Genomic DNA, 16777 nt, shown 5'->3' with positions numbered 1-16777 from the left:
CTCAACATTGCTGCAGTGGATTGTACCTCTGCCACAGATCTGCTCCCGCCAGTTCCATTGATAGCCTAAGCCTTCACAACAACAACTACCCCTTAAACCATATTGCTCACCTCAACCACGTGACCATGTCGACTGCTTTGCCCATGCTGACAACCCTCCAATAGCTCAAAGATTGCTGAAAACTTCTCAACATGCTTCTCCTTTTCTGTCACCTTCACACCTGCTAAATTTACTTTGTTCATAGTTCTTCCCCCCCCCCCCCCCCCCTTCAAAATACTTAAGAGTGTTGCCGTGTCATTAGAGTCTTTTAACATCAGTTTGCCTAAAATTTTCTGCAAACAATTTGTAGTGCTGTAGGTTCCTTGGAGTATTATTTGTCAAACTGCTTCACTGCCTCAGACACTGTTTCCTTATTCACAGTGTATACGTGGACAAGGAAAAAAAATTCCCGGATTTCCTGGTTAAAAATACACTTTCTCCCGGATGAAAACACACTTTTTCCATGTTAAATGACAGGATATGCTCCCTCAGAGCTGTAAAACTTATCAATCCTTTCAAGGGTTAAGGTTTCATACACCGGCCTGAAATTCCCGGCATATTAGCTAACGACCGTGAGTGGGGTAAAAAATAATTATATGCAGCAACATGTACGCTGCTTATTTTCATATTACAAAAGTATAAATTCGAATTTCCACCAAACTCGGCAAGTTAAAATTGAGATTGCGATGCGCTTTTGTAAGTCAATCATAGCTCATGCCACATGATCTCGCCAGCCAATGAAAGCAGGTATTCAGAGCATAGAACATGCGATGTAGTCAATCAACAGCAACATCGCTGTTAAATAGTGCGAACACACAAGAAGAAAAAGTTAATGGTTTAAATTAATATATAAGTGTGGCTGCAAGGGAAGGTATGCTTTCACATATAATACTGGACTCGAAGATCAATTAGCCACCAGAAAAGCTAAGGTTTCAACTGGTCTTTTTTTACGTGTGTTACACTTTAAGATACATCACACAAATCTGCCAGGAAAATTTTAAGTTTTAAACGACAGTCAAACGGTCTATGATTTAAGAAATTCATCGAATATTCTCATACGCAACATAATTCATCTTGCATAAAAGGATATTTACATTGACGCTTTTCAAACCACCATTCATGATATTTTCCCACGAGCTATTAGAAACATGTTCGTTTCTTCAGCTGCCATTGACTGCCAGAAAACAGTTGTTACTGCTCATGAGCAGCCTGTATGTTCGTGCGTTTAAAGCATTAAGAGAACTTACATAATGTAGTAAAAGAAACAGAACATCACATGATAATCCAAGACCATCGGAATTTCGTAAACCATACTAAAATACCCAATTCCGCTTATAGTGAACATTCGTATGTCCGGATTCACAATGAAATAGGTCCAAACCTTATATTAAGCTTTTCAGTGTGGTTTTCTGGGTGTAAATTTTCTTGGAGTACCAATACTGCATTATCCCATGTTTGGTTCTTTATTATCTTGGCGTCGAATGAAATAAAGACTTGCACCTGGAGGCCGAACTTCCCGAAATAGGGGCCTCCCGGCCAACCATGCCATACTCTCATTTCATTATATCGATAATTCCATACGTGCCAGAAGATGAAAACGTACACTTGAAATCCAGCAAACAGTTGAAACTAGCCAAAAGTATGGAACGAAACACTTCGTTTCAAATAAACTGACAGCCTCAGCGGAAAAGATTAAGAACAGACAAATTTCTTTAGCAAACAGACGAAAATAACTTCACCGTTCTGCAAGGTGATTAATGCTTGACTGTTAAAAACCTGGAAATAAAATAAAACCAAAAAACTGAAACGAATAATGTACTTTAGTCTTCCATAATCATGTGAATCTATTTTATCTATGAAATCTATGAATTGATGGCTCCCGGCCATAGAAGTCCGTTTTGTTTTCATGACGTGAGATCTGTAAAAGAAGAGGAAACAGCAAAATAACTAAATGTAAACACTGTGTGCCAGAAAAAATTTTCCGGGCAGCATCTGGCTGCTTGCTACAGCTACACTTCCGAGTAGCCAGAAGTGGGAGAATGTACTGTTCATACGCGACTGGCTTCTTCCCTAATGAAGTTAACGTAAACAATTGTGACGTCACACTCATTGGAAGCTGTTTGCTGTTATGAAGTACTGCATAGTCTTTCATCCTAATGCCTTTAATACGTTTTGTTGTTGGCAAAAGTTTGTGTGTGCAGTTTGGTTTGTTGTACATGGTGCATTTCCTTTGCAACTTAAGTTTTACTTAATTTTTTTTCTCTTTTTTATGTTTTATAGCTGCAATATAATACTGTGGCAGCGAGATAGAGTAATATTCTTAGTTAGACTATCAGTTGTTAGCAATCAAAATTACAAAAAATTAATTGAAAACAAAAACTCCGAAAAATTCCCGGAGTTCTAAAAAATTCCCGTGTTTTTCCCGGTTTTCTCCCAGATGAAAAAATTCCCGGGTCTTTCGCAGATCTCCTGTTATTACTCACAAATCTCAGCTGCTTTTTGGTAATCACTCAACCAATATCTGTAGTTCATTGTGTTCAGAATTTCTTCGTTCCAAGTATCCGCCTTCTCCATGCTCATGTTTGCTCTTGAAGCTACTGTCAGAGATTTATTCATTTTCAGATACACATCCATTTGCTTTTCTCAGTTCCCATGGTCCTCTCCACCAACCAATAGTTATCTTAACATCAGTCATGACCAATTTCACAAATCAATACTTTATCAAATAACAATCTTCTTTTTCGTTAACAACCCCTCAACACTGCCAGGTTCAGATTTTACTACTCTTACAGCAGACACATTGATCTTTACACAGAGAAACTAACATGTCAACTATTCTCCTGTACTCATATATATACTCTATAGACAGCACCACTTACACGAAATTTCTGGAACACACTTCACACTAGAACCTTATCGACATTTGATCAGCCTCAACGGTTGAGGCCAGGGAGTTATGGGAATGAAGGATATGTTACACAGACTGTTCCCACCCACACAGTTCAGTAAAGCTGGTGTTGGTGGGAAGAATTCAGACAACACTGGCTGTGAAACTGTCATTAAAGTGAAGCATCTCGTCAGTAACTGGACGATCCGTCTGTCTCATGGCCAAAATTTGGTGGTGGCCATTCAAGTGGACAGCAGCTGTGCCCGCTAGTAGCCAAGCCCACTTACAATGCGGCACAGTGGTTACAGCTAAGTCTGGAGATCACACGGGTGCTTTCACAGGTGGCCCTGCCTTTGATGGGGTAGGAGTGCCCGTGACAGGACTGGAGTAGGTGGTAGTGGCAGCAGGTATTGGACAGATCTTGCACCTGGATCTATTGCAGGGATATGAGTGGTGAGGCAAGGATGGCAGCAGTGGGGGAGGGGGGAGGAGGGGGGGGGGGAGTGGAGGGCAATGATAATGAATAGGTTGGGTGGGTAACAGAATACCACTCCGGGAGGGGTGGTAATGACAGTATGAAGAATATTTCTCATTTCAGGATGAGCTACCATGGCCTTAAACTTCTCACAGCCATGGCAGCTTGCAATGGCACTGCTGCAGTTTGCACATTAGACTGGAGCTTCCTCAGTGGTGGACAAATGGCATGCGCAGCTGTAATGGCATCCATAGTTTTCTCATGTACATCTCGCATAGACCCCATCTCAGCTTCCCAATTGCTAATCACTACAGATGTGATGACCACGGTGGCTAGGCTGTATGGAAGCGCCTTGAAATGAGTGGCAGGTATCGAAGTGGAGATATTATTGGTGGTTCCTTGGTTGGTTTGATGTGGACAGAGGTACTGATGTAACCATCCTTAAGATGGAGGTCAAAATAGAGGAAGGTAGATGAGGAAGAACAGGTGAAGCAAATGGAGAGAAATTGTTGTGGCTGTGGAAGAATGTAAATAGGGTATGCCCACCCTTGGTCCAGATCATGAAGGCAACATCAATGAATTTGAAACAGTTGAGGAGTTTGGTATACATGGTGGTTAGTAAGTATTCCTCTAGATGGTCCATGGATATGTTAGCAAAGGATGATGCCATGGGGGAGCCCATTGCTGTACCATTTGGGTTCATTTGTGAGTGTTGCCTTCAAAGGAGAAGTAATTATGGGTGGGGATATACACTCCTGGAAATGGAAAAAAGAACACATTGACACCGGTGTGTCAGACCCACCATACTTGCTCCGGACACTGCGAGAGGGCTGTACAAGCAATGATCACACACACGGCACAGCGGACACACCAGGAACTGTGGTGTTGGCCGTCGAATGGCGCTAGCTGCGCAGCATTTGTGCACCGCCGCCGTCAGTGTCAGCCAGTTTGCTGTGGCATACGGAGCTCCATCGCAGTCTTTAACACTGGTAGCTTGCTGCGACAGCGTGGACGTGAACCGTATGTGCAGTTGACGGACTTTGAGTGAGGGCGTATAGTGGGCATACGGGGGGCCGGGTGGACGTACCGCCGAATTGCTCAACACGTGGGGCGTGAGGTCTCCACAGTACATCGATGTTGTCGCCAGTGGTCGGCGGAAGGTGCACGTGCCCGTCGACCTGGGACCGGACCGCAGCGACGCACGGATGCACGCCAAGACCGTAGGATCCTACGCAGTGCCGTAGGGGACCGCACCGCCACTTCCCAGCAAATTAGGGACACTGTTGCTCCTGGGGTATCGGCGAGGACCATTCGCAACCGTCTCCATGAAGCTGGGCTACGGTCCCGCACACCGTTAGGCCGTCTTCTGCTCACGCCCCAACATCGTGCAGCCCGCCTCCAGTGGTGTCACGACAGGCGTGAATGGAGGGACGAATGGAGACGTGTCGTCTTCAGCGATGAGAGTCGCTTCTGCCTTGGTGTCAATGATGGTCGTATGCGTGTTTGGTGCCGTGCAGGTGAGCGCCACAATCAGGACTGCATACGACCGAGGCACACAGGGCCAACACCCGGCATCATGGTGTGGGGAGCGATCTCCTACACTGGCCGTACACCACTGGTGATCGTCGAGGGGACACTGAATAGTGCACGGTACATCCAAACCGTCATCGAACCCATCGTTCTACCATTCCTAGATCGGCAAGGGAACTTGCTGTTCCAACAGGACAATGCACGTCCGCATGTATCCCGTGCCACCCAACGTGCTCTAGAAGGTGTAAGTCAACTACCCTGGCCAGCAAGATCTCCGGATCTGTCCCCCATTGAGCATGTTTGGGACTGGATGAAGCGTCGTCTCACGCGGTCTGCACGTCCAGCACGAACGCTGGTCCAACTGAGGCGCCAGGTGGAAATGGCATGGCAAGCCGTTCCACAGGACTACATCCAGCATCTCTACGATCGTCTCCATGGGAGAATAGCAGCCTGCATTGCTGCGAAAGGTGGATATACATTGTACTAGTGCCGACAGTGTGCATGCTCTGTTGCCTGTGTCTATGTGCCTGTGGGTCTGTCAGTGTGATCATGTGATGTATCTGACCCCAGGAATGTGTCAATAAAGTTTCCCCTTCCTGGGACAATGAATTCACGGTGTTCTTATTTCAATTTCCAGGAGTGTAGTTGGACATAGTGACCAGGAAGGGGGCTATAGGTTTTGAGTAAGTCAGGCACTAGGAAAGGTTGTGTAGGCAAGGCCAAGGACATTGGGGATGTGAGTGTAGAGGGAGGTGTCACTGACGGTAACTGGGTGGGTGTTGGGTGATAAAGGAAAAAGAACTGTGATGAGTCAGTGGAGGAAATGTTTGGGTATTTTATACAGGTGTGTAGGTGTGGATAATAGGCCGAAGATGTTACCACAAGAGTAGAGATTCTGTGGGGGCACAGTCATCAGCCACAATTGGGACATCCCAGTGGTTGGGTTTATAAACTTCAAGAACAATTAGAAGATAGGAGTAAGGTGAGTGTTTGGGATGAGGAGAGAGAGAGACTCAAGGGGGAAGTTCTAGGATGGACCCAAGGATCTGAGGAAGGACTGGAGAACCTGTTGGATTTCTGGAATGGGGCCACTGTGGCAGGGCTTGTAAGTGGATGTACATAATATCTGGTGGAGTCCACAAGGTGATTTCTGCAGTTCATAACCACAGTGGCTGAGCCTTTGTTGGCAGGTACGATTACAAAGTTAGAATCCATTTTTAGATTGTTATTCTAACAGTAACAATACATATATTAACTTTTTTCTATATCAAATTATTTTCAGCCTATATTTGATTTGGTATTTTATTGTTACCATGTGTAAAAGACTTAGGCAGGAGCTACACACAACTTTCCTACATCACTACATATAATGATAATAGGCAAACGATAGAAATCAGAAATACATACCTCTGTCATCAACTATAAGCACCTTCCCTTGCACAGAATTCCTGCAAGTTGTAACTTTGACATCTGTCCCATTTGAATCATCTTTTGGAGAATGCCACAGAAATGGTTGCTGAAATCTTCTCACAGGCAAGGATTCAATTTCATTATTCTGGGAGCTATTCTGTAATAATAAAATGATACTGATGGTCATACATAAGAGTTCCCTTAAATTTCCTTTAATAGAAGGGGAGAAAAAGAAAGTGAATCACAAAGGAACACTGAGAATTGCAAACTAACACAAAAAATAATTGTCAGAATATATATATCACACCATTCGCTAAGAAATTCTTCTACAGGGCAAAGAGTGGTCACAGAGTTATAACTGAACATTATTATCTGTTACAACCTGCAGAGCACAAGTAAATTCCATCTAGGATAAAGTAATGGAAAGTTATATTTGCTCCAAATACATTACATCCTTTCAACACTGGAAAATAAACACAATAAAGATGATCTGTGCATCTGAGGTGGACAATGATTATATCCTTCTCAAAATAAGTCAAGAAAGGTCATAAAAAGTTGTGAACTCAAGTCAACCATATGTATAAAGATGAAAAGCTGATTTACTATATGCCTGTTGTCAGTAAGTCCAACTGTGTTTGAACAGCTGCTCTTGCAGCTGCCTGCAGTTGCAATGTAGAACATAACTCACTTGTTGGATAATCTGCTGGCAGACTTACCATTTGGTTTTAGAAATAAATCACAAGCTAATAAAGGAAATGTATTCAAAAGGAAAGTTTTAAATGAATGCTAGCTCTATCTGCCCATAAGGTTTGAATTCACTGCAGTCTCTTCCCTTGACTGAGTCCTTCCTTCTTTATTTATTAAGCATATCTATGGAGCAGGGCCAAGTATTTATTTGCTTTTGTCAGTTTCATGTTAAAAAAACATTAGTTTTACTGATTCAAATTGCAGATTTACTTACGTAACTAATAAATTTTAGCCACAATACTACTTCTGTAAATGTACATAATTTTAGAGAAGTAAGGCTAAAAGATTTTATGAGGCACACATATTTTAAATACATAAATGAAAGAAAATTTAATAACAATCACTCTGTACCAAGGTTAAATCATTTTAGATATAAGGCACAAGACAGTCATAAGGCACACACATTCTAACAAGGAGAGGTCCCCAGTGGTGGGATCAATTTTTTGAAACCATCTACGGTTATGTAGTTTAAGATCCCAGGTATCATACATTGCAGCCATTCAACCTGCTGGGCCCTCACTAGCAAGTAATTGATGAAAAAAAATTTCGGAACTTTGTGTGACGCTCAGTAGCTTTAAAATAGGGTGCATGAAATAGTCTGGTTGCATGCTGTAATGGATAGGACAGAAGCTTCACATGCAGGATGTTGTGGATTTGAGTATCACCAGGTGCAGTAATTTTTTTAAATATTTTTAGATCTTCATTGAAATGACTTTGATCATCATTTTTAATCAATTAACTGATTTAAATATGGCCTTGTAACATCGACCAAAATTGTCTTGCTGTGCTGGTACTGCAAACAGCTGAAAGCAAGGGGAAACTACAAGCATTATTTTTCCTGGAGACATGTAGCTCTACTGCATAGTTAAATGATGATAGCATCCTCTTGGATAAAATATTCCGGTGGGTGGGAAGAATATCAACATCACGAGAAATAAAACTAGTGTTCTATGGATCGCAGTGTGGAATGTTAAGGATCCCCGAATCGTGGAGGTCGGTTAGAAAACTTAAAAAGGGAAATGGATAGGTTAAGGTTAGATATAGTCGGAATTTGTGAAGTTCAGTGGCAGAAGGTACACACTTCTGGCCAGGTGAATACAGCATTATAAATAAAAAAAAAAACTAGTAGGGGTAATGCAGGAGTAATTTTAGTAATAAATAAGAAAATAGGAATAGGGGTACACTGCTATGAACAGCACAGTGAATGAATTACTGCAGCCAAGGTACAAACAAAGCCCACACCCACCGCACTAGCAAAAGTTTACATGCCAACTAGCTCCACAGATGAACAGATTGAAGAAATGTGTGGTGAAATAAAAGAAATTATTTAGACAGTTAAAGGAGACAAAAATGTAATAAAGATGGGGGACTGGAGTAAGATAGTAGGAAAAGGAAGACAAGGGTACATTGTAGGTGAATATGGACAGAGGGAAAGAAATGGAGGAGGAAATCACCAGGTAGAATTTTGCACAGAGCATAATTTAACCATCGGTAGCATTTGATTTAAGGATCATGAAAGAAGGATGTACAAATGGAAGAGACCTGTAGATCCAGAAGGTTCCAGATTGATTATGTATGATAAGACGTAGATTTTGGAACCAGATTTTAAATTGTGAGACATTTCCAGGGGCAGATGTGGACTCTGACCACAATTTAGTGGTTATGAACTGTAGATTAAAACTAAAGAACTGCAAAAAGGTAGGAAATTAAGATGATGGGACTTTGATATGTTGAAAGATCCAGAGGTTGCCGAGAGTTTCAGTGGGAAAATTAGGCAACAACTGACAAGGACATGGGAAAGAAATACATTAAAGACAAATGGATAGCTTTGAGATATGAAATAGTGAAGGCAGCAGAGGATGAAATAGATAAAAAGACAAAGCCGAGTGGAAATCCGTGAACAACACAGGATATATTTAATTAATGAAAGGAGTAAATATAAAAATGCAGTAAATGAAGCAGGTGAAAAGGAATACACACATCTAACAAATGAGATTGACAGGACTTGCAAAATGGCTAATCAGGAATGGCTAGAGGGCAAATATAAAGAGTTAGAAGCATATATACGAGGGGGAAAAATCAAACAATGGAAAATCAAGGATGGAATGTAACAATATTAGAGAAAGAAAGTTGCTACTCACCATATAGCAGAGATGCTGGATCGCGATAGGCACAACAAGAAGATTCACACAATTATAGCTTTCACCCATTAAGGCCTTTGTCAGCAAAATACACACACACACACACACACATACACACACCCACACACCCACACACACACACAACCTGTACATATGTCTGCAGTCTCAAACAAGCCAGTGTGGTTTCAGTTGTCTGAAACTGCAGACGTGTGTGTGTGTGTGTGTGTGTGTGTGTGTGTGTGTGTGTGAATTGCTGACAAAGGCCTTAATGGCCAAAAGTTATAATTGTGTGAATCCTTTTGTTGTGCCTATCATGACTCAGCATCTCCGCTATATGGTGAGTAGCCACTTTTCTTCTCTAATATTGTATACTAGGGGAAAGATATATAACACCTACTAGGGAATTAAAGAGGTCTTTGGCAAAAAGAGAAGCAGCTGCAGGAATATCAAGAGCTCAGATGGCAAATCAATCCTAAGCAAAGAAGGGAAACCTGATAGGTGGTTGGATCTGTACAAGGGAGGGCATTATTACAGAAATGAAAGAGGACATAGAAGAAGACGAGATGGGAGATACGATACTGCAAGAAGATTTTCACAGAGCACTGAAAAATCTAAGCCGAAACAAGGCCCCAGGAGTAGAAGACATTCTGTCAAAAACTACTGATACACTTGGAAGAACCAGCCATAACAAAACTCTTCCATCTGGTGTGCAAAATGTGTAAGGCAGGTGAAATACTCTCAGACTTCAAAAAGAATACTATGATTCCAATTACTAAAAGGCTGTTAACAAGAATTCTTTACTGGAAAATGGAAAAAGTGGTAGAAGCTGACCTTGGCAAAAATCAGTTTGAATTCCGTAGAAATACAGAAACATGCAAGGGCAGTACTGACCCTCCAACTTCTCTTGGAAGATTAGGAAATACAAACCTGCGAATATAGCATTCATGAACTTAGAGAAAGCTTTTGACAGTGTTGACTGGAATACTCTCTTTGAAATTCTGAAGGTAGCAGGGTTAAAATATAGGGAGCAAAAGGCTATTTACAACTTTTACAGAAGCTAGACGGCTGTTATAACATTTGAGGAACATGAAACGTAAGCACTGGTTGAGAAAGCGATGAGACATGGTCATAGCTTATCCCAGACATTATTCAATCTGAACATTTAGCAAGCAGTAAAGAAAAAGCATAGAAGCAATTGGTTTAGGAGTTAAAGTTCAGGGAGAAGAAATAAAAACTTTGAGGTTTGCTGATGGCATTGTAATTCTGCCAGGGACAGCAAAGGACTTGGGAAAGTAATTGAACGGAACAGTCATTGTCTTGAAACGAGGATATATGATGAACACCAACAAAAACAAAACGAGGGTAATGGAGTGGTGGTAAATCACATCAGGTGACACTGAGGGAATCAGATGAGGATGTGAGACACTAAGTAGCAAAGAGAGCTGCATCAAATAAATGTCTTCGGGCTGAAGACCACAACAACAACAATATTCAACTAAATGAACAGGCTTATCTGGAACTTTCCAATTTGCGTGAAGAAGTTTCAGCTTTACAGGACTGTAACAATCCCTTTGTTAGCCATGGCAGATTTCCCCCCTTTTTTCTTAGTGGTTTAGTGTTGCATGGCAAACACGCTTCAGTAATTTGTAAATAGACTAGGAGACAGTAAAATTTTTATTAACACTATCAGAGAGGTACAATTCTGAACATGTTTTCATTTTGTAGTTTTATCTGTAGGTCTGTTATGTTAGAACTGCTGATATCTCAGTAACAGATAAAGTTGACAATACCTAATTTCCCTACTTCTTTTATTTTTGCTGTCTGTGATCTGTGAACTGATAAAATTACGTCTTTTACAAGGCATTTATATTTACTAGAAAGAATATTAGTAATGATGTAAGTTACTCAATGGCAGTCCAAGTGTTTATACATATTCTAGTATAATTTTGAACTGTGTTATCCACAAGTTGTAATTAAGTTATCTAGTTCTATTTTGTATTTTGATTAGGCTTCACTCTTCTACTTCAATATTTATATTGTACATTATATTTTTTTTCTTCCTTTAATACCCGAGCTCCCCAAATCTTTTTTCCCACACTTTGCCCCCATTTTTATTTATCTACACTAATATTTTTAGAAAAACTTGAGACTTTATTAAATTTCTTTCTTAGTCCTCAGTGGAAGAAATATAGTATAGTGATTGGTGGTGACATCAATGCCACATTTGGTGTAAACAAAGACGAATTTAAAAACCTGTTACGACAATTCAACTTCATTTTTATGAACTGCAAACCCACAAGACAGTCCGCTTGTCTCGGCAACATATTTACAAATGTCAATAGGGAGTTGTTATCTTCAGATGTAGCTGTCTTCGATTTCTCGGACCATGACTCAGTTTGGGTAAAAATAGGTACAGATAGGCCTAATATGGAATATAAGGAGTTTAAAGAGCCTAAAATAGTCATCACAAGACCAATAACGCAAGAAAAATTGTCGAATTTCATGGTCTCACTCAGTAATTATGACTGGTCACCTATGTTTAACAATAATGCCCAGGGCTCTGGTAATACATTGTTCGATAGATTTTTTAATTCTTTCTTAAATATATTCGAGACCAGCTGTCCTCAATACAAATGTAAACTTAATCCTAAAAGTAACAGTAATAGACATAGGGATAAGAATCCATGCTATACCACTCAACTAGCCAATATGAAAAGGAGATTGTTGTTGTATGGAGATTCGTACAGACTTCAGAAAACTGATATGGCTAAACAAAGGTACTCAAGAGCACAAAAGGAATATAAGTATGCTTTAAAACAACATAACCTAGTCAGCATTGAGCCATCAAAAAATAAATGCAAAAAAGAATGGACTATAATAAATTCAGTGGCTGAAAGCAAGTAGAAAGCTGAGGTAGAAATTTCAGCAGATGAATTTAATAACTACTGTATAAAATCTGTTAACCAAATTAGGGAAAGCACTGGGAGGCCGTACGAAACTGTAGCTGATCTCATTAAATATCATAATGTAGACTACACCCTGAAAGACAAATTCCTTTTAACAGAGGTCACACCAGATGTTGTTTTAACTAGTGTAAATAATTTTAGGCCCTCTGACAGTGAAGATATATACGGTATTTCTTGCAATATGTTAAAAAAGATAATTGGGCACATAGTATATCCTCTAACTAAATGTATAAACAGATGTCTAATTGAAAGAGTATTTCCAGATGTATTAAAATTATCCCGAATAGTGCCCATTTACAAGAAAGGAGACAAAAATTGCCCATCTAGCTATCGCCCAATATCTCTGACACCTATTTTATCTAAAGTTTTGGAATCCATCATCAACTCCCAGTTGTGTGATTATCTGACATGTAATAACATTATTACTGCGGTACAGTTTGGCTTTAGGAAGGGCAAATCCACAGTCCATGCCATTGACTCCCTGATTAAAAAAGTGCTTAGTGCTTATGAAGGAAAAAAAAATTGCTCAGGCTACCTTTTGTGATCCTAGCAAAGCCTTCGATTGTGTGGAGCATATTTCACTCATCAACAAACTAGTTTATTATGGAAACACCAACAGTGAAGTTGACAACATTTTCGAATCTTTCCTCAGCAGCCGCAAACAAATTGTTTGTATTGGTAAACAGAGATCACAGCTAGCTGAAGGTAAGTGTGGTGTGCCACAAGGCTCAGTATTAGGACCTCTGCTATTTATCCTAATGACAAACGATCTACCATCTTACATAAATACTCATTCCATTCTCCATGCAGATGATACCACTTTTTTCAATATCAGCCCAGCCTCGGATATGCTGCAAACTGTGGCAAATGACACAATATCACAAGAATCAGTCTGGTTTCAAGCTAATGGGTTCCTGCTTAGTGAGAGTAAAACTCAAAATATTGTATTTAGTTTAAGAGTTCTGCCAGTAGCAGACTTCATGGATAGTGTTAAGTTCTTAGGTATTGTTGTAGATAGTAAATTGACTTGGGAGCCACATACTAAATACATTAGTGCAAGGCTGTCTAGAGTGGTGTATTTGCTAAGGAATTTAAAAAACCATGTTCCTGCGGCCTATGCAAGATCGGCCTACTTTGCTTTTTTTCAAAGCATGATATCTTATGGGCTTTTAATATGGGGCAATAGCTCACACCTTCACGACATTTTTGTACTCCAGAAGAAAGTAATTTGAATTATCACAAACAGTGATAAACTGGCCCTCTGCAAACCACTGTTTATCAACTTAAAAATATTAACTGTTATAAACATGTATATTTACACTGCCCTACTGCATATAAAGAGCAACTTATCAGAATACCAGCGTAGAAGAGATGTACACTCTCATGGAACAAGAAATAGTAACCACCTTAACATACGTTACTACAGATTATCCAAGTCACTGAACAGCTACGAAATGGTGGGTATGAAGATGTTTAACAAACTGCCACTAGAATGGGTAGAAGCTCCATTTGATTTATTTAAAGACAAATTATTCAGTTGGTTAGCTGCAAATCCTTGCTACTCATTCAGGAATTTTATGACTGTAAAATATCTTAGTGGTACTGGTTTGGAGAGTACAGCATAATTTCTTTAACTGAGTAATTTATGATGTAATGTTTTTCATATTATTTGATTTTAAATATTGTATTATATGGAAAACCAAGAGTGACATATTGATCTTCAACCCATGTACGTATGCTGTATAACATGTATATATGTAACTTGACTTTGTAAATTTCTGTAATAGCTAACCGACAATAAAATTTCATTCAATTCAATTATGATTACTCTGCAATTCACAGAACAGTGTTCATCGAATGAACAGATCTTTCATTTACATTTACTCTTTATTATATCTTTTACAGTATGGCTCTCCTTACTGGTCATTTGGTATGCAACTGCTCATTACAAAAAACAAATTAGAATTTGAATCTTTGGTTCTAGTCCATCGTTACAGACTAATTATTTCTTGTTGCTCTTCTTGTATATCGTTACAAACTAATTTGCTTCCTTGCTTATACACTTTAACTTTTTTGTCTGTTCATTGTATTTTCTTTGGGGAATGAATATTGGCCGCAAATCATAATCTAAGTCAAAAAGAAATAATACAATGATCAAATTAGTAGGAATTAGTCACTGTGCCTAAGATTCATAGATTGTAAGAATGTTTTTGGCATGTTTTCATCTAAATCTGAGAGGACAAATCTTAAAATCAATAAGCTTTCAGAGCCTTGAACTGGGAAAAATGAAGAAGGAAACACATTAACATTATAGTTCTTAGTGTTTACCTGGTTCTGATATTATTTCAATAATGGACAGAAGACTTTAACGGAGCTAACTGACAGAAAGGTAACACATAACAAACACAATGAATATAAAACAAAACAAACAAACAATGAACAAAGCGGACAGGCTTTTGTATTCAGGGCAGTTGAAGACAATGGCTTGATGGACAGAAAAGGAAATGAACAGAAGAATAAAAATGGCTGGGTGAATTAATTAGATTTCCTTAAATTAAACTTCCAGTGTTCTGAAAGGGAAAGTTAGTAACAAGTGAGTATAATCAGTTTTAAATTACTGTCAGCAGGTAATGGACTTCACATATGAAAACCATTCAAAAGCAGAAGTTTGCTCCACAGGTAGGGGGGAGATGTATGTTGGAAATCACTAGGAAAGTGGGAAAACAAACATAGGGACCAGGAAACAGAATGGCATGGAAGGAGTAATCAAAACTGTAATGATAATCAAACAGAAGTGGCAGGACACATAGGCAGACAAATGGACAGTGGCTAGATGATGGAAATTCTTTGCTAAATTCCACAAAATAAGTCAGAAAAAGACGATGACCTAATGGAAGATGGGTAGATAATTTCAGAAAACACACAGGACCAACATGAACATATACAGTTGAATTCTGCAGTTCTTGGAAATGTGATGGAGGTTGCCTGCATCTGACAGTTGGTGTCAAATATCTTATAATGATGTTTAAGTAACCCACTAAACATACGCTACACTATAAATTGTAACCAATAAACTGACATCTAATACTGATAAAAATTCTTTCTAGCTTTCAAAGAAAAACCAAAAGGATGTTCTTGCCAAAGCAGAATCTCTAATGCGATACAGTGTAATAATCTGGTGAAACTCAAGTGGCAGCGAACAAAAGTTGTTTCACAATATGGGCCATAGAAGGTGCAGCTTCCAGAAACTCTTTCAAGTGCTCTCTCTCTCTCTCTCCTTTTTATTAATGACTTACAAGTCTTTCCATTACCTTGTTAATATATTTTTTCAAGTATTTTCATTAGGAAAATCTTAGATGATGATAAACGGTTTGTAGTTAAAAACCAAGATATTCACTTACGTAACACAAGAAGAAACCAAGATATACATGTCGAATATTTAGATACAAAACTAAGACAAAGTGGACCATTCCAAGCAAGAAACAAGCTGTACAACTAATTACTTTGTGACATCAAAAATTATCAAGGCATTTCAGCATTTAAAACAGATGTTCAGGGCTAACTACTCCAAACGTATTAGTATTATGTACCTGACAAAAGGTTAAAACCTAAATGTGTAAATTATTATCGGATTAATATAATTATGGCGTAAGATTTGTATAGCTTCTGTGAAATGGTTGCATGAATTCCATCCTATTGCATAAGGCTAATTCAACAGCTTTATTCCTATGTCATAAAAAAATGACCAGCTCAATATCATACTGTAGTCTACTTGCCGTACACAAATGATACAAAGTGGTAATAAAGACTACAAAACCACGTACTTTTCTGCCAGAGTAGTTACGTTTATTTTGTTTACAAGAGACAAGGCAACGGAGCTTTGCAAATGAACTGTAAAAAACTCTTCTCTTTATTAATGCAATAATCGTCACAAAGTTCCAAAGACGTATTCGGCATGTGTTGGCACCCGTCACAATGGTTCGTAGTTCTCCTGATTTCTGAGAGGCGTCATTACCACAACTGAAAACAGCGATTTCTCCCTGATCATACGGCCTCCATCTGCTCTCACAAATAGATTAAACACTAAACAAGAAACAAACATACATTTCCGCTGTAGGAAATGAATTGGATCAAGAATAAGATGTCCTAACCTTTAACAACGTACCTCTTTCACGAAGCTTACCACGCAGTAAGTAAAAGAGACGGCGAAAATCAATCCTAGCACAATTCTTTTTCTTATTATACGCATTAAAAATGCTGTCCACATGTTCGATCATATATTCCTCACCTCTAAAAGCAAGATAAACTTAATAGCGCCTACATTATGAAATGTTTTTGTTATTGCATTCCGCGCATCGCTTTGCGTCTTCGCTTTGCGCTTTCGATCTTGTACTTGTACGGCGCCTTTTTCAAATGGCAACGCACGACTTCTGCTTTTCCAGTCGTGTACGATATTGGCCACAACAGCATATAAACAATGTACAAAAACGTAAATAATCCATGGGCGTGGTCACTGCGGATTTTTTTCTCTCTTCCTATTTGTTCCGGATAAAAATACCATAATCAGTGGTTGTGAAAATAT

General features: G+C 39.2%; 1 protein-coding gene across 2 annotated transcripts in view; it reads right to left on the bottom strand.

Moving 5' to 3' along the window:
• LOC124801898 (SREBP regulating gene protein) overlaps positions 1–16570 on the bottom strand; it is a 56098-nt gene extending 39528 nt beyond the window's left edge. For both annotated transcript variants that reach the window (XR_007017114.1, XM_047263107.1), the window contains exons 1-2: positions 16361–16570; positions 6339–6498 (exon numbers count right to left, since the gene is read on the bottom strand). Coding sequence is in view for 1 of the 2 variants with exons in the window: in XM_047263107.1 (XP_047119063.1) it covers positions 6339–6498; positions 16361–16462 (262 nt within the window). In the remaining variant the exon portion in view is untranslated. The remainder of the gene's footprint in view (positions 1–6338; positions 6499–16360) is intronic.
• Positions 16571–16777: the final 207 nt, after the last annotated feature.

This window comes from Schistocerca piceifrons, chromosome 1 (assembly GCF_021461385.2).
Source record: "Schistocerca piceifrons isolate TAMUIC-IGC-003096 chromosome 1, iqSchPice1.1, whole genome shotgun sequence".
Lineage (NCBI taxonomy): Eukaryota > Metazoa > Arthropoda > Insecta > Orthoptera > Acrididae > Schistocerca > Schistocerca piceifrons.
This window is presented reverse-complemented; position numbering and strand designations above follow the sequence as displayed.